Below are 24,541 nucleotides of genomic sequence, written 5' to 3'. Positions count from 1 at the left end.
CCAGCAAATAGTGCTTTATATATTTATATGCTTCTGTTTAGTTTTGTTTCCTTTGTTGTGAAGCAGAAGTGAAAATCACTTTTGACGTTGGCTTAATACTGCCTTCTGTTTTGCATTTTTAGTTCTCTAGCCATATGAACCTCTAAATACGTTTGCAGTAGATTTCTTTTCAAGCTCGATCTGATCACAGAAGTGATGCTTAAAAGAAACACTATTCACCTTGCAAAGTTGCTGCTAATAATCACTTAGAAGATGAAATGCAAGACTTGAATGCAGATTTGCATGGGACACCCTATTTGATATATTGCATGAGAATGAAGCAATGAGAGAAAAGGGAGGTGAGAAAGGGTAAAGGGAAGAAGTTGTGCAACTAAGTGTTGAAGGCTAATGCTGCATAATGATCTCGAGCTTATGGATCTTTTCCAACCTAAATGATTCTATGATAAGTGGCTGTCTTCTTAACTCCCAGATTTCAATGTTTTCGTTCCACAATTGAAAACTTAGCCTCAGTTGGTGAGAGTCAATCTTCAAATGGTTAGAGTCTAGGTGTGAAGGGAGGCTTTCTTTTTTGTCTGGACTGTGGAAATAAAGGAGGAGCCATCCAGCCTGAGAATAGTTATGCTGGCTTTTGAATGAAATAACAGGTTGAGCGTGTTTTCTAGGCTGCAGACAGCAAATGTGTAGATTTGCTACTCCAAGTTGATGCAAATCCTCGTCACCTCATCTTGCTCCTCTGTCTTCCCCCTCCAACTGTTTTCAAATAATAAGTTGATGAAATGTCTTCAGTATGGTTTCTGACAATTTGTTTGTATTCTGCAGGTCCTGTGAAGCAGTAGATGTAATTTGAAGAAAATTTGAAGGAACAAATGGCTTTAGCTGGCTGCCCAGACTCCTTTTTACATCTTCCTTATCGGATAGTAAGTTATGAAACTGCATGTTCCTGTCAGCTTGTAGCATCATATTGCTGTGTGCCAGTGATTGATTGTGCATTCAAACTTTTCATCAAACTGCTAATAGCTGTCTGGCAATTCTCTGGGCTGTGCTAATGTTTGGGAACAGAGCCTCTGCTACCATCCTGCATTCAAGACCTGCTGCTGAAAAAATTGGGTCACTAATATATACTGATTAAGATTTGATACCTGTCCTCAAAATAGCCAGTTCATATTTGTGAGAAGGCACTTGTTTCCAAAATAAATGGCAAGCTATGATACCAGTGAAATGCCTTGCACCAAAAAGTATCAATGTTTGCTGAATGCTATATTTGTAGGAGCAAAGGCAGAGATTTTTACATTTGGTTGGATCCTATGTTTGTCGAGTTACTATGCTGTATCTAAGCAGCCAATATGGCATATTACAAAGAATATTAAAAAAAAAAAAACAAACCCTCAGCTCAATTCAAAGGTGCTAGGCAAAAATGTACTTCGAAGTTCTCTCTTTTTTTTTTTTTTTTTTTTCTTCCTTAGGCAGTTGTGGTTGGCATAATGCATGCTTTGTATTTTTTTTATGGAACTGCAAATTTGTTATTTTGGGCTTGACCTGTTTTTTGCCCTTTTTTTCTTCTTTGTTTTCATAGTGTGCTTACCACCCTAAGGATTCAGTTATGATTTTGGGCCCTGCAGATACACAAATGATTAAACAGAATATCATATGACATTGGAACCTTTTTCTCTTTCTCCCAAGAGAAACGTTGCTAGTAGTGATTACTACAGTCATGCTACTCATTTGAAAGAAAAGCAAAAAAACAAACAACAACAAAAATCCCCAGCAAACCCCTATAGGATTTATGCATCTGTCTTGTAATATGCTAACTTACACTCTTTTTGCCAACAGGAAACTTCAAATTAGTTAAAAGACTAATGTTAGTATATCCTGAGTTGTCAGTTGAATGTACCTGTTAACAGGAAAAACATAACAGTTCCTTTATAAGTGCTTTTGCAGCTATAAAAATAGAATGGACTTTGAGAAATTGGGTGTCCTGAAAATCTGTTACTATACTTGGATCTATGATTTTAAAGGAATATGTGAATAGATGTGCCTGGACTTCATACTTTTGATGCACTGTGAAATTATGCTTCTAATTCATTTAGAGCATCATGTGAGTTATGATAGGAAGCTGAGGAAGTGGAGAGAGATGTAAGAGAAACTTGATGTTGTAGGCAGTCACTTTCAAGCTGCAAATTCTTTACTGGATGTCAAACTTTCTCACGAAAATAGTGTCTTCAATGGTTCATAAGCAGAAAGAATGTGAATTTTGCTTTCTACTTCCCCTTGCTCTTACAGACCCTGTAGATAATCTGTTTTAGTCTGGGGCAGTCAACAGACTAGAAGTGTCAAAGCAACATGGGTGACTTAAGACAGTGGAAAAGTGACTCCCTGTTATTTAGTTATTTTTGGTCATAGCGTATTGTCTGTTAACTATCCTAAGTGCTTGTAACTGGTTTAAAGACTAGCTTTGGAAGCCCATTCACAACTACTGTGCCTTCTGTTAGAAGTGAAGTTCACATTAAAAAAACCCTGAACATCTGTTTTTCCACCCTTACTAAATCTGACTTAGAAGCTTTCATCAACTTGTCTTTCAAATTTGGCTACAGTGCCAGTATTGTGTTGGTAAAGGACTGAAAGAAGGTTAAACTAAATATGCTCTAGAATAGAGTGTGAAGAAGTACTCTATTTTTTCAGCACATTTTCTGACTTAATATGAATGGAAGGCTATAGAGAATGTTCCTTCAGAGTTCCCAAAGTTGTAACTTCAGTATTTAGAACAAATTGACGCATTGGAATTTGGGATTACATTTAAAGCAGACTGCGAAAGAAATGAGAACCTGGATAAATGAATATGCACTACAGAATATCCTTTAGGATGCCTTGTTGTCAATCCCCCTCTACGCTTCCTTTTTCTGTTTTTGGGGAGACGGGCAAGGTATAGATCTCTGAGTTTTACTGGGCTCTTTGTTTGCAATGTTTGCTGCTTTCAGAAGCTTTCAGGTCTTGTTTAAGAGGCTTTTTTTTTTTTTAAACTTTCTCAGGAGTTAGCACATAAACCAGTCACACTGAGTGCATTCTCCTAGAAACAATCTCTAGCTTTGTGGAAAAAAATCAATACTACCTTTTAGCGGCTTTCAGGAGCCCTTTCCAAATTCTCGAACTCTTCAATAAAAATCTAGCAGTGAGAATTGGCAGTGTTTGTCTTCTGTTCCTGGAAATTCAGAACATAGTTCCAGAATTTCTCAGAAAAAATGGGATGATTTACTGTGTTTCCGTTCTTTTGCAATCTGTAGTCACAACAGTATTTATGTGCAGTGACTTGAACTCTTGGGGAAGATTTAGTTCTTTAACCCTTTGATGCATGAATTGTACACGTCTCAGTGACATAAATAACAAAAGGATGGGGTTTTTTATTCTCAGTTTCTGAAGATAAAATTCTGGCCATGCGGGAATGTTCTGTTCATCTTCTATTTTCTGCCTTCCGTTTATTTTCTCATAGCCAAGATGAAGGCATGACTTAATTAATAATTAATTGTTTTCAGAGAGCTTGAATTCATATTACAGAAAGGACTTGTTCACAGCATACTCATCGTCTAACTTGGCATAAAATGCACTACAAGCACTTGGTGACAAAATAAGGAGAAAATGGAAATTGTTTTCTCCTACGTGTACAGAGCTGTGGGTTTCAGGACTGTTAATAGTCCTCTTGACCAAATAAGAGAGCAGAATATTGCACATCATAGTTGAGAAGCTTTGTGCACTTCAAAAGTAGGAAAGTAAATCCCTAAGAGAATTAATCAATTAGAGGCTAGCTACTGTAATAAAAACCTCCTTTAATGATGTCAGATTTGTGGATGTGAAGATGATGTACTGCTGTTACTACAACAGTCATGTTTCTTTGCCTTCAGCTGGAGGGACAGCTATGCACAGGTTCTCCACGTTTTAGTATGCAGCTTTGATCCTTGTTTTCCATAAAATGATACAATAAGTTAGAAGACACCTTTGGAGGTCATCTGATCCAAGCCCATGGCATATTAAGGTTATACTTGTTTTGGTAGGATGCTTTGTCTCAGAGTGGGTTTTCAGGAGCCTTGCTTTTTACATTTTCAGGGGTTGTTTGCTTTGATTGGGTGGTTAGATAGAGTTTCTGTTTCAGCAGGAAAAAAAATGAAGATGCTTATATCTCAAATTCAGTTACCTTGGTAGATGCCATAATCCTCATCTGTATGAAATCCAGATGCCTTCTATGTGACTTACTCTTATCTCTGCCACTTTGGAATTGAACAGTCTGCTATAGGTATACATGCTGCTGTCTGTGTTTGTGTGAATAAAATCTCTTTTGTCCTAAAAAAATGCAGCTTAAAAAAGAAAAGTCAGTTGCAGAATTTGTGTCAAAGTAGACTGAAAACCTATGTGGGAAGGGCTGTCAAGACCTGTGTTTTGGCCCTCATTGTCTGCCTGACACTGTTTGAAAATCTTCTTTCACTTAGCGATTGACAGTTGTTTATGAAGACTATGGAGATCTTTCTTATGATTTGTGGTGGGTTGACCCTGACCAGAGCTGCTCTACCACTCTCCTCCTCAGCTGGAGAGAAAATATAACAAAAGGCTCATGGGTTGAGATAAGGACAGGGAGATGTCACTCACGAATTACCTTCATGGGCAAAACAGACTTGACTTGGAGAAATTTAAATTAATTTATTACCGATAAAATCAGAGTAGGATAATGAGAAATAGAACCAAATCTTAAAACACCTTCCCCCCACCCCTCCCTTCTTCCTGGGCTCAACTTCACTCCTGATTTTCTCTACCTCCTCCCCCTGAGCGGTGCAGGGGGATGGGGAATGGGGGTTGCAGTCAGTCCATTGCTCATCATTTCTGCCGCTCCTTCCTCCTCAGGGGAGGACTCCTCACACTCTTCCCCTGCTCCAGCATGGGGTCCCTTCCACGGGGTGCAGTCCTCCATGAACTTCTCCAATGTGGGTCCTTCCCATGGGCTGCAGTTCTTCGCGAACTGCTCCAGCGTGGGTCCCTTCCATGGGGTGCAGCCCTTCAGGAGCAGACTGCTCCAGCGTGGGTCCCCCACGGGGTCACAAGTCCTGCCAGCAAACCTGCTCCAGCCTGGGCTCCTCTCCCCTCGGCTCCACAGGTCCTGCCAGGAGCCTGCTCCAGCGTGGGCTTCCCACGGGGTCACAGCCTCCTTTGGGCACATCCACCTGCTCCAGCGTGGGGTCCTCCCCGGGCTGCAGGTGGATATCTGCTCCACCATGGACCTCCATGGGCTGCAGGGGCACAGCTGCCTCACCATGGGCTGCACCAGGGGCTGCAGGGGAATCTCTGCTCCGGTGCCTGGAGCACCTCCTGCCCCTCCTTCTTCACTGGCCTTGGTGTCTGCAGAGTCGTTCCTCTCACATATTCTCACTCCTCTCTCCACTCCTGTTGTTCCATAGCAGGGTTTTTTTCCCTTAAATATGTTATCCCACAGTCACTACCACTGTCACTGATGGGCTCAGCCTTGGCCAGTGGCAGGTCCTTTTTGGAGCCATCTGGCACTGGCTCTATTGCACATAGGGGAACCTTCTAGCAGCTTCTCGCAGAAGCCACCCCTGTAGCCCCCCTGCTACCAAAACCTTGCCACACAAACCCAGCACACCATTTTTAGGATTCAAAATAAATGGTGGCTTAATTTATTCTCATTAGGCTTAAATGTACAAGGATGCTGCTTGTACAGAATTTGGCCTGGAGTTTGGGTTTTTCATGCTAACGAGGCAATGTGGAAGGATCAGAGTGCACAAGCAGGCTTTCAAAGTCCTTGGGCATAGCTGAGTGAAAAAACACCAGAGGCATTATTGCATTGCGTCATTCTACATATTGTACGGAGAAATGAAGCTGAAATGTTGCTACTGCCAATGCAGAAAGTCATCAGATTTGTGAAATATGGTGTCAGTCAACAGATATTTTGTTAACGATGCTCTTGTTTTAACAGTTTACATGTATGTGGTGTAGAGGGTTGACGGACTGCAGCAGACAAAAAGTACAAAGCAGTGAGAACATTAGTGAATGTTTTTACAAGACATGTTGCCTCCAAGATGAAGTTATGAAATCTGTCTCTGAGTGCAGACTGCAAATGTTTTTTACAGATACAGTTGATGCTACTTGGTGTTTTTTGTTGAAGAGCAACTGGAGCTGGATTTCTAGCCTCTTTTTTTTTTTTTTTGAAAGCAAGCTATTTATAAAACTGTCCCAAAAGCAATTGTTTTCACTAACATTGAAATTAAAGTGTGGTGCTTACCTCTTAAAGACGCCACTGGAAGTGCACTTGCCCCCACTATCGCATCATCAGAATATTGTATATGAAGCAAAATAATGTCGAAGAAATTTCTGTCTCACACTAAGCTTTTATACAATTGATTACAGTCTTCCTTCTTACAAGAAATACCCATCAATTATTTTTTTTGCTGTACCAGTTTACCTTTATACGGTTCCAATTGAAAGTCTGTACTTAGCTGTTTGCACTTTTACTTTTGTATTCTAATTTACACAGAAATTGGTTGGCAAAACATGAAGTCTTTTTTGAAGGTGAATGTGAGCAAGAAATTTCGAGTGGCTAGGTCGACATTTTTCAATTACGTAAGATTTTTTTCAACCCACCCAAAAAAAAAAAAAAAAGACTCAAAGCACCCTAATGGTCAGTCATACCATTTACTCCTTTCCTCACCACTGTTAGTAGTAATGTAACAATGCAGACGTTGCAAGTCAAGTGAGGAAATTACAAGAAGCTTAATTTTGCATCTTCCTGTTAACGGTTTCATGCTTGAATAGTAGACTGAACCTATCTTTTAATCTTGCTATGTCATTATATAAAAGCAGTCTCTTAAATTTTTCCCTTGATTTAGCTCTAGTTTTCATATGTGTTTAAATCTATAGTTTATTACTTTTTTACTTACGATCCCCGCCCCGCCCCCCCCCCCCCCCCTCCCCCCCAGCCTTCTCTCATGAATGTATATAAATACCTGAAAGGAGGGTGCAAAGAGGATAGAGCCAGGCTCTTTTCAGTGGTGCCCAGTGGCAGGACGAGGGGCAGTGGGCACAAACTGAAACACAGGAGGTTCCCTCTGAACATGGGGCAACACTCTTTCACCATGAGGCTGCCCAGAGAGGTGGTGGAATCTGCATCCTTGGAGATACTCCAAAGCCATCTGGATATGGTCATAGGCAACTGGCTGTAGGTGGCCTTGCTTGAGCAACAAGGGTGGACCAGATGATCTCCAGAGGTCCCTTCCAACCTCCATCATTCAGTGATCCTGTGAAAATCAAAAGAAATGGATCTCTTCAGGTTTTTATTTGTGTTTTAAGATGCTACTTCCAGACTGTAAAAACACCCACATTGATATAAACAGGCCATTTTCTAGTGTTTTCTCACAAAACTTCATGAGACCATTCTGAAGTAATGGTAACAATCAGTTTAGCAGACTATAGCACCAAACTAAATCCTGCATATTTTTTCCTTATGAATGGGATCTTTTTCAAATGAGTAAAATATTTAACAAGCTGTTTACCAACTGGTTATTTTGGAGAACTACCAGTATGAGTGTTTTTATGTTAGTAACAGCTCTCACATAACGGAAGACAGGAGTTGATGTACCAGTCCTAAGACAGCTTCATACTTCAAACGTCTGTGTAAAAGAATAGAAACGTGAAATACAAGAGAATGGAAGTATTTTGTTAAAAATTGGCTTTGTTACAGTCAACTGGAATTACATTAGTGATAGTTTGGGGGGGTGTGTTTTTAATGAACGTTCCTCCTACAGATGTTCTGTGCTCTACATGAGTAAATAATAACCACTGGAGATTATTTTGTTTCTGAAGAGGAAGATAAGATTGCTGTGCATTTGGAGCTGTCACTTTTTCAAAAAAGTTCTGTGGCTTGGATAATTCTTAGTGTTGCTGTCCATGCCAGTTGGCTCAGACAGGCCTTTTCTATCCTTGGAAAAGACTGGAGATACAATGTTGTCTTATACTTAAGTATTTCCAAGAAATATATTTAGATACAGACCTTGCTAAAAGTTATGCCCAGTAGATTCTCTTGACTTACAGAGTCTAAGGGGAGACTGTTTGATCAAAGGAAGGACAGTATTTCATAAGCACTTATGATTTCTTTTTTTTTTTAAACTTAAAAATGGAGGAGGGGGAAAAACCCCAAACAATGACCCCATAACCAAAATCTGGTGATTCTGCATGAAGTTGTTTAAGTGTGATCAACTCTGAGAGGAGAATTTTTCTGTTTCTAAAAAGAAACTGTGGGTACAGTTTCCAAACTTTATTGTTAATGTGATGTCTCATGGTAGGGATTATTTTGTTTCTACACTTCAGGCCATCTAGTTGTAATGCTGCAGCTGAGTCCTGAACTGAAGCTGCTGATTCAAACAAGAACGGATAGCCTAAACTCACCATGGCTTTGGTGGTGGCTGTGCCACTTACTTTGTAAAGCTAGGGATGACTATATCAAGTCCCCCTAGCACTAGCTATGACTGAAAAGGATCTTCACCTGCTTCTTTTGCATCCTCTAAGAATTTTTCTTTCAGTTTCTATTATCATGCAGTCTGAAATACTCTTTTAAAAGTCTCCCTAGGTTCCCACAAAACTCTGTCACTCTTCAGGTGTATCTTTCATTCCTAGAATCGCAGGTACATTCCCTCTGTGGAGATGTGGGATGGAGAGTGCAGCATAGAACAAGGACTTTGTCCTTGAAGGATTTGCTTTGCTTTTTCAGGGTGGAATTTTACCAAATTGATCAGCTTTCAGGAATCCTTCATGTAGAAAGGGCCAGATTATTGGTATTAATGGCCTTTTATGCTAGATAGTATTGATATTTTAATCTGAGGCATTAAGATACAGTGTTTTTCTTTTTGGTTTTGAAAGAACAACAAGCAATCAAAGGTAGAACACAAATGCCCAACAAAGGTCTCAGGCTTTACTGCTATTTTAAGATAGCTTTGGCTTGCGTACTGGTAAGACCAGTGTGCATATTTGAAATTCTAGCCTCTACAATGAAAACACAAGCCCTCGGAAACAGCCAGTGGTTTTGGAGCATGCTTGTCCTTTGCAAGCTGAATGTTAAACAATGACTTAAGACTCTACTACACACTGGCTGTAGCTCTTGATGTCTTACACACTGGCTCCATTTTTTGACATAATTTTGGCAAGTGGGGGAACCTGGCAATCCCTCATGCTAGAGGCCTTAGCTCTAATAAAGCGCTTTAGTTATTAGCACAAGTAAATAGTTGTCCATTTGTGCTTCATTAATGCATATTAGTCATACAGTAAATACTGTCATGCTGGCAAGTTCCCCAGAATACTGAATACTTCTGCACAGTTCAGGAGGGGGTTTCTGACAAAGTGGTGTTGGCACCTTTCTTGAAGAAGTTCTTGAAGCTATTAGTGTAGGAGAGTGACAGACCATTATTTCGGCTCACGTGGGTTTTTGTAAAACTGATACTTCGGTGGAGGCAAAGAAGTATTTTTGATGAATTTTATGCTGTTGCAGTAGGTCCTTCTCAAGTTTGCAGTTAACTTTTCTACAGTCTTCAGCTCTATCTAAGGGAGATTGCTTTGGGCTGTGGGGAGTACAAATGAGGTGCCTACTTTTCTAATTAAAATAATTAGATACTCTAAAATCCCATAAGATTGTCCAATATTGTAAAATTTTAACTATATGTTCGAAGAATGTAGCATGTGCAACAGTATGAGGAAATCAAAAGGCAGCGCAATGATCCATGATCTGTGTAAGTGTTTCAGTTTCTTGAGAGATAAGACCCTTAATACAAATGGTATAAAATTGTGAGCTGAAATGTCAGGTATGACTTGTTCTTTGGAACAGCCAGCACAGATCTACCAATTGTTCTTTTGTCCTTTGTGTGCCTCGCAATGACTTCCAAGAGGATTTGCTCCATAACCTTGCCAGTAACTGAGCAAGGCTGACCAGCTTCTGGTTCCTCATATCTTCATCCTTGCCCATTTTGAAGATGAATGTGATTTTTGCCTCTGCAGTCATCAGGATCCTCCTCTGATCAGTGATTTATTTTTTGAAGATAAGAGGGAGTAGCCTCGCAGTGGTATTGGCCAGCTTCCTTAGCACTTTCTAATGCATCCCATCTGGTCCCAGGGACTTGGTCCAGTTAGCTTGTGTGATCCATAACCTTCCTTTGCTGTGAGTAATGGTTCAGTCCCCTAGATGCTGACACTATGCTCAAAGAACTGAGAGATGTGAGGATGAACTTTACTAGGAAAAACTGAGGCAAAGAAATCATTGATCTCTTGTGTCCTTAGCTGTTGGGTCCCATGTACAACTGAGCACTAACTAGACTAATATTAGCTTCCTTTTGTCCTTGCTTATCTGTAGAAGCATTCCTTGTTTTTTCTTGTCATCCTTTGCTTGCTCCAGCTCTTCTGTCTGGGCAGCATCTCCATATTCTTTCTGCATACCCTCCACCTGCTTTGACCTTCTTTGCATTTCAGCATTTGAGCTGAGGCAGGAGTTGCCTGTGCATTCGCGCTGGCTTTCTGCCATTCCTCTGTGACTTTCTGCATGCCAAAAAGGACCATTCTTGAGCTTTGAGGAAGCTGTGCTGGGAGATCAGCTTGTTGTCCTGGACCCCTTGGTCCTTCAGAGCAGGCTCCCATGGGAACCTGGCAAGCAGATCCCTGAGCAAGCCAAAAATCTGCTTTCCCGCAGTCCAGGACTGCAATTCTGCTAGTAGTCTTGCTCCCTTTGCTTAGTCTTGTTACCTTCATCTCAGCATGGCATCAGGCTGCCATCAGCCTTTGCCTCCCCAACTGGTGGTTCTTTGTCTGTGAGTTGGCTTTACTAGCTTGTCAATCAAACACAGTGCTTCCCCAGTTGGCTCACTACCCACTTGTGATGTGAAGTTACCTTCAGCCCACTTCTGAAATCTTTGTAGCATCCAGTGCTGGCTGCAGCTGGAACTGCACTGTTTGCTTGGGAGTGGGTCAGAAATGTGATTTACCTGATTTGTCTCCAGTTTCTCCCCATCCATGCAGCTGGCTACAAAAATGGACTTGTTTGGCCTAGGCAAGATAGGTACTCTGAGCTTTCATCTTCTCCAAGATGATGGGTGCCTCTTTTGGAAACGCATTGAGGTGGAAAATGAGGGACTTGTGATGTGAAAGAAGCAAAGGGAGAACCTAGGGGTGCTAGCCAATAGCCCAGGTGTCTCCTGGCCCACCTCTGTCCTTTGTGGCTTTCCAGCCAAGCTGTTGGTACTCAGTCTCCTGTCATGGCACCCTCCTGCCTTCTCTGGTGTTTATGTCTCTCCCAAGGTTTATATCCAAGTGGGCTGTCTTCCATACTACCTTCTCTGAGGAGAAAGAACTCAGTACTGCTTGCCATATCTCCCCAGAACCATCCTTGGGGCAACATGGGGAAGCTCCCCCTCGCTAAGTGGCTTGTGAGCTTCCACCCTCGGGTCTGACTGGTGCTGCTGTCCTTTGGTCATGAGTGCCCCTTGCTCCAAGTCATTTGGTGGGGATGGGCATGAGGCACTAGGATTCCTGGCCAGATACTCCCCTTTCCTCTCCAGTGGGGGCCCATTGCAGGAGAGATGCTGCCCCCCATGCCTGGAGTGTGAAGAGGCAGCGCAAGGTCAGGACGTAAAGGGCTGACACAAGCCTTGAAATGCATGAACTGTTTTACTGCTTGTAAAGAGACTGCCTAGCCTGGCAATGCTAACATTGCCCTTTCCTGCATGTGGGTTTTTGGTCTCCTCCACCCCTCTGGCAGGGACCTGATTTCCTTGAGTGGTTGTGTGCAGGCTGATGGAGAGTGGTGCCTGGGGGAGCTTCGGAGAAGACATTTTGGCCATCCTGGAAGGAGATCACTGCCTCTTTCTGGAGGCCATCTTGGCAATGATGATGTTAGGAGGCAGTGACTGTACCTGTGGCTCATCTATCTCCATGGGCTCTCTTTCCTAGTCGGCCTCTGTGGGTTTTGGGTCTCCTGCCACCTGGTTGAATGAAGCCCTTTTATTCTACACAGTCCTTCTGTGTGCTCTTATCCTGTTCCTCCTCTGCATATCCTTCTTCCAGAGCCACTCTCTTCAGCTCATCCTTCCTTGACTGGCAGGGAAGCAGGAACCCCTGGCCAAGCCAGGAGTGGTTGCCATGGTCACACCGCCATGACCACTTGTCATTACCTGTTGGAAAGATTTCTGCAGAAGGTAACTCTAGGATCATGTGTTACACAGACATTCTGCAGTGTCTCGTGTGTTATTCGTACTTGTTAGACCACTTCCTCTTGAATGGAGCAGATACCCATTTATTAAAGCAACTTACAGCATGTTTACCCACCGACACATGCACACTCAATTTATGTGAATTTTTTTTTCCTTTTCAAATTCATGATAGACTCAGAATTTTTCAAATATTAAGATCAACATTTGAGGTAGTCACCTGAAGCCTTTTGTAGCTGGAGGCACTTGTAAACCTGTTCTCTAAGGTGAATGTGAATTAAGACTTCAGAGTCTCCATTTCTCTACTTCCGACCATACAGAAGTGTAAGGTGGTGTGTTGTAAGTTTGATGGGAAGAATGCCTTCCTACATGCGTGCTGCTGAAATTTCTGCATGAATTTTTTTTTTTTCCTCCTGACATGGAGCAAATGGTTAACCAAGTGTGCTAAAGAAGTTCTGAAAAAGGCATCTCTTGCAATCTTGTTTTTTCTGGAGTCCTTTATGTCCTCAAAATTATGACAAACTGCTGGCTGTTGAACATGAATTGGCTGGATGGTTTAGTTGCAAACCATAAGTGCTATGTTGGATGAGAGCAGGTTGGAAAAATAGTTTTCTGACAGCATATCTTTTAGAGCATGACTTGCCCTGAAGGTTAAAATAAACCCAAACCCACAAGACCAGAAACTTCTCATCGACTGCCCCACTAGCATCTTCTGGAACAGGGATATTGACACAATAACATGCGTTATTAGGATGCAAGATTACACCCATTCTGTCAGTATTATGGTGGTGTGCTAATGAACTCCCAGGTAATTTGCCACAGTTAATTTTCTTGTTTTAGCTAGATGTAACGGTCTTCAGTTCAACTGTATCCAGAAGGTGGCTTCTTCCTCTCACCTGCAGCTTGCTTCTGAAGCCTAGTTCAAAGTTTTTCTCTTTTTTCCCCCTCATCTTACGATTCCTCTGTTTTTTGATCACTGGTTTGACTTTAATCTCGGCAGGAATCTTTCCCACTACCTTTATTCCATAGATCTGCTTTTTGGGGTTAGAAAGAATAGTTCAAAACTAGAAGAAGCAGTATAATAAATACTTATTGTGCCATAAAAGTTACCACCCTGAACCCTGGAGTTAATCACAATCTCAGCTGAAGTATGGTAGCTGCTCATGTGCAAGCTGCTAGCTCCTTGAAGTAAACAAGTCACATATATTTCCCCTCTCCCATCTTCAGCCAGTGGTCTCAGGGAAGAGAAAACAAGAGAAAGAAAGGTGTTTTAAAGGCACTTTAATGCTGATTGAACAGCAGCTCATCTGATTGCATCCTATCTTCTTGGAGTGAGCAGCAGAAATCCATTTGCAGAAGTGCTCTCAAGTTAGTAACTGTAGTGTTTCAGCATTGCTAAAGCCAGCACAATCAAATGTTGTGTACATGGCAGTATTATAACTGTGGGATTTCTTGAACTTTTCTTCTGGCTGACCAGCTTTGCAGTCTCTGTTGAAATCTATCCCCTTTTGGAGATGCTGGGCAGGTCTTGTTTGGGGTGGTTTGCTTGTTTTGTTTCATGTGCTACCTTGGCAATTTTTGGCACACCAGACCTTTCTCCAGTAGCATACTGGTAGTTATGAAAACTCTGTTGAGGCCTTAATGTAGCCCAGTACTCAGAGGATTTGTGCAGAATTAAAGCAGCTGCTGCTGCTAACCACGTTGAAGCGTTGCAGTGTATTTTCTGATGTGCTGTGGGTAGTTTTCTTGGATGTGTCCAGTAGGCATAAGCAAAAAGTGGGGAGAAGCTGTACAAAATAGGCAGTCACTTGACACATGCTGTGAACAACAAGTTGTAAACCAAAACAAAACTAAAACCTTCCAAGCATTAAGAGGTAACTGATATGCTTGCTTTCAGCAAGCAGGTTATTTTCCAAGTGCCAGTTTGTGCAAAAACTGAAGATTTACACTTTGTATTGGGTTTTTCTGGGACAGCTTGCAACTTTACATGTAATCTGTTACTATTTAAATGCAAATTGCTGAGCTTTTGCAAATTTTCTTCCTTTAGAGAATGTTAAGTCAATAAAGATTTTCTGATAAAGCCATCTTCTCAATGCAGGATAACTGGTAGAGCTACCTGCAATTAGCTCACTTTCCTCAAGGAGGGGAAGACATGGCAGCCACTGCATTGAGATAGATATATATAAAAACATATATTTATTAATACTGGAACAAGTGTAGCAATTAAGCACATTTCATATTGTATTTAGATTTTTGAAAATCAGACAGAGATAGGTAAAGTATCCAGAAGACTGGGAGAAGTTCTCAGGCTAAAAAGTACCTTTAAGCTGCTTGGATTTTATTATAGTCAAACTAGTTCCTTCTTTCTCCTATTCTGATAAGGACTCTGAAGATGTAGAAAATACTGCAAGTTTCTTTCATTTTGAGAAATGGGGATAAGATACTGGCGCACTGAAATATCCAGGACGACCCCTGGTGTTAGTCTTAGCTTAATTTTTGTTTTGTTTTCTTTTCAGCTGTTGTGAATTCGCAATTTGTACGTAGACAGCACTGCAGCATATTTTGTGTTAGAAATATTGTCCAACCGTTGCTAAAACTTGGGGGCAGTGACTTTATGAAGTCTACTAGAGCATCACTGTTGAGGATTTTTTTTTTTAGGAAAACTGTTTTGAACATCAGCATGAAAGGTGCAGTGATGTGACTTAAAACTGTGAAGGTCAAATGAGATTCAAACACGATTACAGAAAGAAATTCAGAAATACAGGCATCTTGTTTTATTGGTAATAGTTGGTGTTTTTTTTTTTTTTCTGAGGGCTTGCAAAGGAGCCTATTACTGCAATGTAAGCAGTACAAAAGAACTTTTTTTTTTTTTTTAAGTACCCATATATTGTAGACTATTTCTTACACTCCATCTTTTTCTTTGCATAAATCACCTTACTGATTTGCTGAGAGAGTGGAACCCTGCTGTTTGGTTAGGGGAGAGCACAATGGTCTGTTCCAATACAAGATCTGATGCTGGGCATGATCGTTGTGCTTTAGAGATGTGTCTGTGATTTCTGTGGGGTTTTTTTAATAGGTTATGGAGCTGTCAACTGAGGTGTACAAATCTTTACCTTATATCTGAGGTTCTTAAATACCTTCTTTTTTGGTAAGGCTTGCTGTTCTGGAGCTGTGTAAAGAGTTAGTTCTGTATCTAACTGAAAGCAAGTCACCTGAACTACAAATGTCCTTGTCCGAGGTGGGCAACTCATTCTGGGGCAGATTACACCATGTAACAGGTAAACGGTTCTTTAAGCAGAATAGTGTGTGGTAAATATAATTAGGATCATAGGTTTGATCAGATGGGACAGCCATTTCTTGACCTAGTTAATTACTTATGTAGTGCCAAGGATCACTCTTCAGGAAGGAGGGGAGGGGTATCGGGCACACCCTAAATTGCAGCAATTGAGCAAATTGGCTAGAAAGTAGAGAGATAAGGTCCATATTGCTGATAGTTGAAGCAAGTAAAGATAGCAAAGTAGTCTTGTATGAAGTTGTTCAACATGATACTTGAAATTCATCTGATTTCCAGTTTGAAGACCTGAAGAACAATTTCATTAGCAAACTTAGAGTTACTTTGCTCACTGGCATCCGGTGAATTTTAATGGTTTGTGTGAGCACGGTGGCTCTTGCCCCACCGGAGGTTTATCATTTTATCAGCTCTGTTGAGGGCTGGGAAGAATCATCTTCACCTATCAGTCCATTCAAACCCTCAGTTTGAACCTGAACCATCAAGAAGACAAAAGGGGATAGCACTGTTGCCTTTAAGAAAGCAGGCCCACATTCAGATGGGATGAATTCCTTTGCTTTGTGTTTCATGCTACTTTCATTCCTTTGTTAAGAGTTTCAGCAGTCTCAAGTTTTCAGGGCTGCCTAGCTGTAAGGGTGCATACACTTAAACGTAATTTAGGTTATCTGGCTGTGGTTGCTGCTTCCCAAAGCATAGAGATTTGAATATCTGCTCTTAAAGAGAATGCATTTGTATGGAGATAGTGGTTCCTGCAACCTAGGTAGCGTCTTCTCTTCTCTCTTCCCTCCCCCGGCCTGAGACACACATATGTGTTGCCGCAGTGCCAGATCCCCGAGTCCACCGGGTCATCCTTTCAAGCATTGAGCCTTCCAAGGTTAATGCAGGGCATCATTAGCCGGCGCTGGGACAGACTGTCCAAGGCGGTTCACAGAACGTCTCCCATCCACTCTCTGCAAGGGTGCTGTCAAAACCTGACTCCCAGAGCCAGTGTTCTTGGAAGCAGCTGGCCAGCAGTGCTGCTATAACTGGAGCTCTAGTAGATTTGATGCCAAGTAGAACAGATGAGCTACCTTGTATTTCACAGGTCTGCGCATGGGGAGGGCAGTGGGTTGAAAAGGATCAAATATCCTGTACTTTCTTTCTCTACGTTACAACTTTCCCCGAAAGAACATGTGAAGATTTTTTGGTTTTGTTTGGGTTTTTTTTTTTTTTTGTGCAAGCTAAAAGAAAATAATTTTGAAGACACTTTCTCAGAATGGACAGGTGTGTTAGCAGGTGTGTGACGTGCTGAAATTTTCCATAGCACCTGGGTGCAAATATTCCCATTATATTTCTTTTCAACTTTCTGATGAGGAAGGAATATAGTCTGACCATGCACTTCAGAAACTTGGACAAAACATAGAAAGTAACCCTGGTAAGGATTCTTGAATAGGCTAAAGGTTTTACAAGCAACAACACATCATTATGGGTTGCATTACTCCCTTAGATTTTGTGAGCACCATCCAGTATAGTATGCACACGTATGCATCGCTAAGTTCATTAGAGCCTTGCTGTGCTTTTAGCTCAATTTAAGTGGTGTAGTCTATTAGTTATCAGTTCTTTGATAAGAGAATGATGCAAACTCTCACTGAAAAGCCTCTTTAAAATGAAGAGGAATATGACATACTAGTTTACTTTATACTTTCTCAGGGTAACAAAACTCAGTTTTTCTGTTTAATTCCCATTGGTAAATACAATTCTCTCTCACAGAAAACAGATTTTTCAGGGACTTTATTGGTGGAGTCAGTATTGATCAAAACCAAAGAGCTTGGAACATGCAGTAAATTAGGGTTTTGGTAGCTTTGTCAGTGGCAGTCCCTTGCCAGTGGGAGTGACTTGCTTAGGAGGTAAGGCTAACTGACGAGTAAGTACAAGCTAAAGATATATATATTATCAGGGTCTATGCACACCAGCAAGAAGAAACAGAATTTCTGTATAAGCATGTAATTTTCTACTGTGAAGAATTTCCTAATATAAACTTCATTTATTCAATGGTGTTTTGTTAGAGATGAAAAGAAACCTAGTTTATTTTTTAAAAAAAGAAGCAAAAAGACACTTTATTGGAAAGTAACTGCTTCATTTTTGTAAGTGCTTTCTAGCTGAAGACAGCTCTAAGAAGTGATTGCTTTCACCAAGAACCTTGTGCACTTGTTTCTCTTCTGTATTTCAAGACTTTATTTTAGCTGTAAACTATGTAAACTGTCTCTAACAGCCACGGTGGTTTTAGTCTCATTAAAAATAGAACAAAGCTTTTAGCATTTCTAAGCCTGTCAGTTGGATTCCCTCCTTGCTGGCTGATTAAAAGACAGCAACCATGATGCATTGAATTTTCTCCTACCATAATAAATGGCAGTCTGGTCCAAAAAGTGCACATGGTGGAATATACTATCCATTTTCTCTGTGCAGAGTACTAGGAGACAGCTAAATTCTTGCAGAAGTGGTTAGATTCTACTGAGAGAGGACTGCATCTAGTGAGAGAAATTTAATTTGACGTAGTTCTTGCCAAATTCTGGGTTCAGTAGTGTTGAAAACCCTGCTAATGCCAGTTTTGCCAAGACCAGCCTAGAGAAGCAGCATCTGTAATGCTAGCGTGTATGTGTGCTGTAAAAGTGCATTGCTGAAGCTGTCAGCTAACATGGTATGCTCGTTCCTGTTTTCCTGGGGAAAAGCCTTTTATGAATAAACTGCTGCTACCAGATACTGTTGGAGGTTGCTAATCATGGTCCAGTTCTTGCCAGATTAGATTTATTTATGTATTTGGGGGGGAGGCTGAAGAGACACCCCCCCCCCCCTTTTTTTTTTTTTTTTTTTTTTTTTTTTTTTTTTTTTTTTTTTTTGAAAAGAGGATGAAGCTGGCTAGTAGGTAACAGTTTTTGGTGTGAAACAATACTGCCCTGATAGCAGTTGCAATGCAGGTAATGACAAGTCACATAACTGGTAATACTTCTTAAAATAAACCTGAAGCACCTTCAGAAAAATAACTTTCTGGCTCAGCTATAGCAGTATATTGTATAACTATATCAGTCTATGTATTTAAGAAAGCTTTTTTCTTTGGTATAGGAGAAGAAATGCTTCACTGACTTGGGGCACACATACTATGGGGTTTTGGTGTTGACAACAACAGGGTCCAAACCCCAGATTTTTTGCTGAATTGAAGGACTTTCTGGTCAGTGGGTTATTGAAACCCAGAGGGGGGTCGGGAGTGAAGTTCCTCCAAGGTCAGAGTGGCAAGCCTTTTTGCCTTCCGCTGTATCATGGGATGTAATACAATTCCTGTGATTCATTTAACAAATTCCCTGCCGCTGCAGAGGCATACACCACGGACACAGGTCTGTCTTGTCTGTCAGTCTCTCTCATTTTCCTTCTTTCTTTGCTAATTCCTGGTATGTTGTGTTTCTTGTAGCTACTGTATATGTTCCGTGGTGGGCTGGTAAGTCTGCTGAGGGTTGTATGAATGTGTGGACGGCAGCGGGTCTGTGCGCCCTGCCAGGTTATTGCACGTTTTCGGTGATTTGCGGCACCGAGGATCGGAGGTGCTGCAGTGTGTTGGGAGGAATGTGCTGCTGCCTTTCCTACTCCTGTAATCCTAAGCTGGGCTTGTTTGTTCCTGGTCTCTAGGGTTATCGCTCTCAGTCTTGACAGCCAGTACTCTAAAATCAGGATTCCTGCAGTTAGTGGCTTTGCTACTTCAGGAGAGAGCGCCCAACTTTTGACAAAGCTAAGTGGCTTTATTTTAAGCCCTTGTTTGTACAAGCTCTCTTAGCAATGGGAATGCTAAAATTCTAGGTTCATGGTTACTCTGTTGACTTACTGAGCCTTTCACTTGGCTCTTACCTAGTCAAATGACTATAGTTAAGAGGCAGGAAACCTAGTTACAGGTCTTTAATTATGTAATATGTGGGTTGTCTGAGAATGCGCTTTAAAGTTTTTTGCCTAGTGTGCAAAGCCTGCTTTTTCTTTATTTCTATGACATGCTAAGCACTGGCCTAGGGAAGATGTGATTGGAGCTCTGGCAGAAGACAGTAAAAAATATGAACTGTGTTTGAGTGAACTTGAAATAATTTGCAAAGCAGTGACTTTGGACAAACCCAAGAGCCTTGCCCTTCCCTCATGACTGTACTTCGGACAAATTTCCTCAAGCTCTGGGGTGTCAGCAGGCTGAAAATACGTAGTACCAAACAGTTATCTGGTAGGGGACCGTGCTGCTGTATTTAGCCACTAAGAAGCCCAGTGACTTAAATCTTTTAAGAAAGGAGTGTCTTATGCATTGCTAATTGATCTAGACTGGCGTTTGGATTAAAGCTTGAACACTGGTCTGGATCTGTCAGGTGGATTTCTTCCTGTAATAGCCTATGTGTTTACCTTCACAAGGCTTAGAGTACAATTGAGTGACACAACAGAAACTCTCTGGATGGCTACGGATACCAGTAAGCTATAGGAAAGTTTACGTACATGAATAGCTGGCTACTCAGCACTTACCATAATTGAGTCTATTCTCCTCCTTGTACATTTGATGCTTTAAGTAAGCCAAAGCTGCAAAATCATAGTATAAAGAAGCATAGCTTAGAAAACAATGCAGAAAGTTACTTTACATAAATGAAAATAGTCTTTTGTTTGGGAAGTGAAGAATCATATGAAGCAGTCCTCAGAAGAAATGCTGCCTAATCTGTTTATGGCCTAAGGATACTCCAGAAGCATGTTAAGAACCGCAGTACTGGGTCAGATAAAGAAATGTTCATCTGTGTCCTTCATCTAAGAGCAACAAGTTGCAGATACAAAGAGAGAGTTTAATTTCTCAAAGCATCCTGTTCCTGCTTCTGGACCCTGGAGCTGTTCCCACTCTTTCACAGCCCTTGGTAGATACCTCTTCAGTGAATTTTTTAATAATTGCTTTTTTTGGAAACCACTTACACTTGAACACTTTGCAATAGTTTCCTCAGTCTGTGCTAGCAGAAGGTACTTCAATTTGCTTTACATGAACTGCCTGAAGAGAGTAAAGCTAAGGTGGCTCAAGTAATGACTTGGCTGATTTTCTCTTTATGCTCGACTAGTTTTAAGATATCTGCCTCGGTGTGATAAAGTAACACTGCCAGGTAGGCAGCGAGCTCCTGGCACAGCAGGAGTGCCTCTGTGCAAACTGAGGTGTATCTGCCTTAATAGTCTCCCAAACTGCAGTGGGACCCGTCAGTGCATCTGACTTGACTTTCTGTTCTGCTGGACAGTGTACAAACATCAGAAGTATGTCATGATCTTAATTTGTCGCTGTGGGACTGCTGGCATGAGTACGCGTGACTCTTGCTCAATTGAACCTTTTGTTCAGGGGCATGGCTGTGTGGGTTTGCAGACAGCTACAGTAAATCCAAAACCAGGGACTGTCATCTTGGTGGTCTGGACGTCCTTGGTCTGGCCATGCTCCCAGGAGCTTCCGAGAAGCTGTGCTGCCACTTGTAGCCTTCCTTCATCTCGTAAACTTCCAGTGACTGCTGAAGTTAGAAAAAGTTGAAGCCTTCAGTAAAAGGGGATTTCCAAACCTCTCGAGAAAGCTACTCTGTCTCTGCTAATGTCAGGCCCTTTTCTTCGCAAAGAAAGAGGGGGAAGGGAAGTACAGATGAGACTTTATTATTTGTTCTTTCAGATCTGCTTCCTCCCTTCTCTGAGCCCTATTTACCTGTAAGACTATCCTGAATGACTGACTAGATGACCTTTGCTGAAGGAACGAGGATGAGAGAAGCAGCACTAGAGTAGTAGCAACACTCTGGTCAGCCTAATAATGCTGTCTTGTACTGATAAATACTCTTCTGAGCTAAACTGCAGGTGGGAACAGTAGCACTTGGAGCCAAAGAAGTGATTAAAGAGCACGTGTGCAGGCAGCAGAGCTGCTGTAGTATATGGTTGTCTGATTCTCTGATTAAAAGACCAGATTGAATGTGTTCTTTGATAACTGAAATGCTTATCATGCTAGCACAAACAGCAGCAAACATTGTGTGTCATAGCTGAAGGAGTGCAACTTGAAAGGCTTGGTTATAGATTGAAAAATAAATCCAGATTGTCCTGGTTACTGATACGTAGAGATAACACTGTCTATGAGCGGACTTTGGCTCCTAATGCGATGCAAGCATGTTGCATTTTGAGTTGTGCAATATAGGTTTGCAAAAGGACACTGAAATCTAGCCTGTAATGACGGTGTGTTTGGCTATATGAAATGCTAATGCTTTAAAGGACTCTGTTAAAAAAAAAAAAATAAAAAATAAAAAAATCAAAAAACCCACCCAAACCACCCCCCCTGCTTCAGATCCTTCTAGCACTCCTGCTAGTCACTCGATTAAATCATCCTTGGTCGCAGATGCTGACTGACAGAGAAAATAGTACATGCAAACAAGTCAGCGAGGGCTAATGCTCAGCTCGCTTCTAAAAATACTACAATAGCTGGATGGTACAGTAAGTTAAGTAACATGCTTTAATTTCATATTGAGAGCATTTATTGGAAGAGGAGGGAGAGCTGGGGATTAAAACATGGAGCAAACACATGACTTACCGGGAGCCCGGTTTCAGCAGCAGCGGGGGGGACGGTGATGGACCAAAGCAGGTGCCCACCTTGCTGAGGGCCTCAGCCGCGGCCCTGAGCTGGAGTCCGACAACGAGGCCGCTGGCACGGAGCAATTATATCACTTTTTTTCACACCCCCCCCCTTCCCTTTCTTCTAACCTTGTCCAAGTGTCTGTCTGATCTCTGCTGCAGCTGGCCAAGTGCCACTGTTTGTCTGTGCACAAGGGACACAAACGGATTCTGGAGGGTCATGTGAAACTACCCTGAGCTCTTTAAATCACACTGCCCTTACCTTTTCTCCTCTGCTGCCCGCATTGCTTTAACAGGTGTGGCTTTGTTTATGCACGTCCCTCGCTTTACTTTAGCACCTGGGTTGTGCTGGCCCTCAGTGCCCGGAGGAAGCCTTTGGTTCCACGCTTTACTCAAGCTGCAGGAGAAGCCTGCAGACCTTCTGGGCAGGGGTTCGCACCTCACAAAACAGGCAGCAGCAGTGGCTTTGTACGGGCAGCACTGGCAATCATTAATCATTGAAACCTCTGTTTCTGAAAAGTGTGAAAGATCTTACCTTGACTTTGGCTTAAGCTTTGTGAATGAGGCCTGTGGTTCTCAGCATCTTCTGGTACTGGTGAGGTGATTGCAGAGAGGATGAATCCTATTCCTAAGTTATTGGCAATTGCTTGTTAAAAAAAAAAAAATCTTTTAATTGAAAAGTTACGGACTTGCAGCCAGCTGTAAGCCTGGAATAAGGTCTTCTCAGTTAGGTGTTTGTGTGTTACTGCTGTGTGAAACCCAAAGGTAAAAAGATGCATCTTGGCCACATCTCATCCTCTGCTACTACATAGTACTGCACGAATCTTGCCTTCCACTAGGGACTTTTACATCTTGGGACAACTGAAAACACATTTAGGTGTGTAACGCTTAGCTTATAACTGGTTTTCCTGTTCCACCTTTCGTTTCTGTTGGGATGCCCTGTTGTTCTTCCCAGCCGAGAGGCAATACACAACTGCATCCACACGTCAGATGTCCGGACTCGTTCCTGGGAAGTGGAACTAACGCTGTGAAACTGCGTCAGTGGGGTTTCAGCTAACCAACAGAAATACATGATGTTGAATTGCGTAGGGGGAAACGCACAAGGAAGGCACTGCACTAGGAGGAAGGATGTTCTGCTGCTTTGTTCTCCATGCCTACGATGCTCACCTCTCAACCTTTGTACTAGGTTTGAAATAACTGAAGAGCGATCCACTTCAGCTTTAAGTTTTGACTGAAACTTTTCCTAGATAAACATCTCCTCCCCCCTGTTGTCCTTGGAGCCTTTGAAAGAATTATGCTAAACTTTCTGGGGAGCAGAATCTTAGTTTTGTACATGCTTTCTGCTTCCTGCAGTGGCCTTCTCATGCTGCAAGTCCCAAATTTCCTGCCTGAAATTTAAAATTGAGATGTTGTGGGCCAGGTCAGGGCTGGCTGTGCGGTATCCCAGAGAAAATAAGATACATCCAGTGAAAACGACTAGCGCTCCAAAAGCGGTAATAATGTTTGGATGTGATACCCTGCGGTTGCAAGGGATTTGACAGAGATGGGAGCTCATGAGTTGCTTGTTCCTAACACATATCCAGTGAGCTCCAGTGAAAGAGCTAATAAATACTGCTGTGTTTCAAGAAAGTAAGAACAAATAGTCGTGCTGACAGGAGGTCTGATTTTTTTTTTTTTTCCTTACTCCTGAGAAGCAACTACAAAAATTTGTGAAGTTAGCTAGATGTGCCTCATGAAAAAACAGCCAGTGTTGTGAAAATCAGTGGCAAGGATGTAAAGAGCGATAAGGGGAGGTAGCCAATATGGAGGCAGAAGTTTGAGTGGTCCCAGTTGTATCTGGCATAGATAGATGGATGCCATATGTATCTTATCATATATTGTTTACTTGTAAAAACCTCTCTTAGTCATACCACTGTTGGCAGTTCTTTTCTTATAAACGCCTGTGGGCTCCTGAATTGATCCCTGATGGTGAAGGCACTCAAGAGCAGTGCTTGAGTACTTGAATCAAAGCTCAAGTATTTGCAGTTTGAGACAGTCTCTCTGAAGAAGAGATAATATATTTCATATCCTGTATAACTATATACAGTTCTTATCCCCAAACACTACATCCGTTATGTTTTTGAGCATTAGCTTATGTTCTGTAAACTGGAAGTGTTGGGCTGAGAGCTCATGGTTACACATAATTTAATTGCTGCTCACTGTGTGCATGTTATTGCTCTGCCATAATTACAATGTCATTTGCTCTGAAGGTGGTTCCTATGTTTTGACATAAATCTGGGTCATGCCATTGTGTATTTATCCCACGCTTTGGGCACAGCAGGAACATGTATACAGTCACGTATATCACTGTGGCAGTTTATGGTCGGTGATATATCAATGCAGTCAACTTTATGCACTTGCTTCT

The 24,541-nt window shown here is 41.8% G+C and overlaps 1 protein-coding gene across 1 annotated transcript in view; it reads left to right on the top strand.

Annotated features, from left to right (window-relative positions):
• The first annotated feature begins 866 nt into the window (after positions 1 to 866).
• The window catches only part of GRB10 (growth factor receptor bound protein 10), a 108,014-nt gene continuing 84,339 nt past the window's right edge, over positions 867 to 24,541 (top strand). Inside the window, exon 1 of the mRNA XM_075705456.1 lies at positions 867 to 917. Within this exon, the coding sequence (XP_075561571.1) occupies positions 867 to 917 (51 nt within the window). The remainder of the gene's footprint in view (positions 918 to 24,541) is intronic.

Source organism: Pelecanus crispus, chromosome 2 (assembly GCF_030463565.1).
Source record: "Pelecanus crispus isolate bPelCri1 chromosome 2, bPelCri1.pri, whole genome shotgun sequence".
In the NCBI taxonomy this organism is placed as follows: Eukaryota; Metazoa; Chordata; class Aves; order Pelecaniformes; family Pelecanidae; genus Pelecanus; species Pelecanus crispus.
Note: the sequence above shows the minus strand (reverse complement) of the source record. Positions and strands in the feature narration are given on the sequence as shown.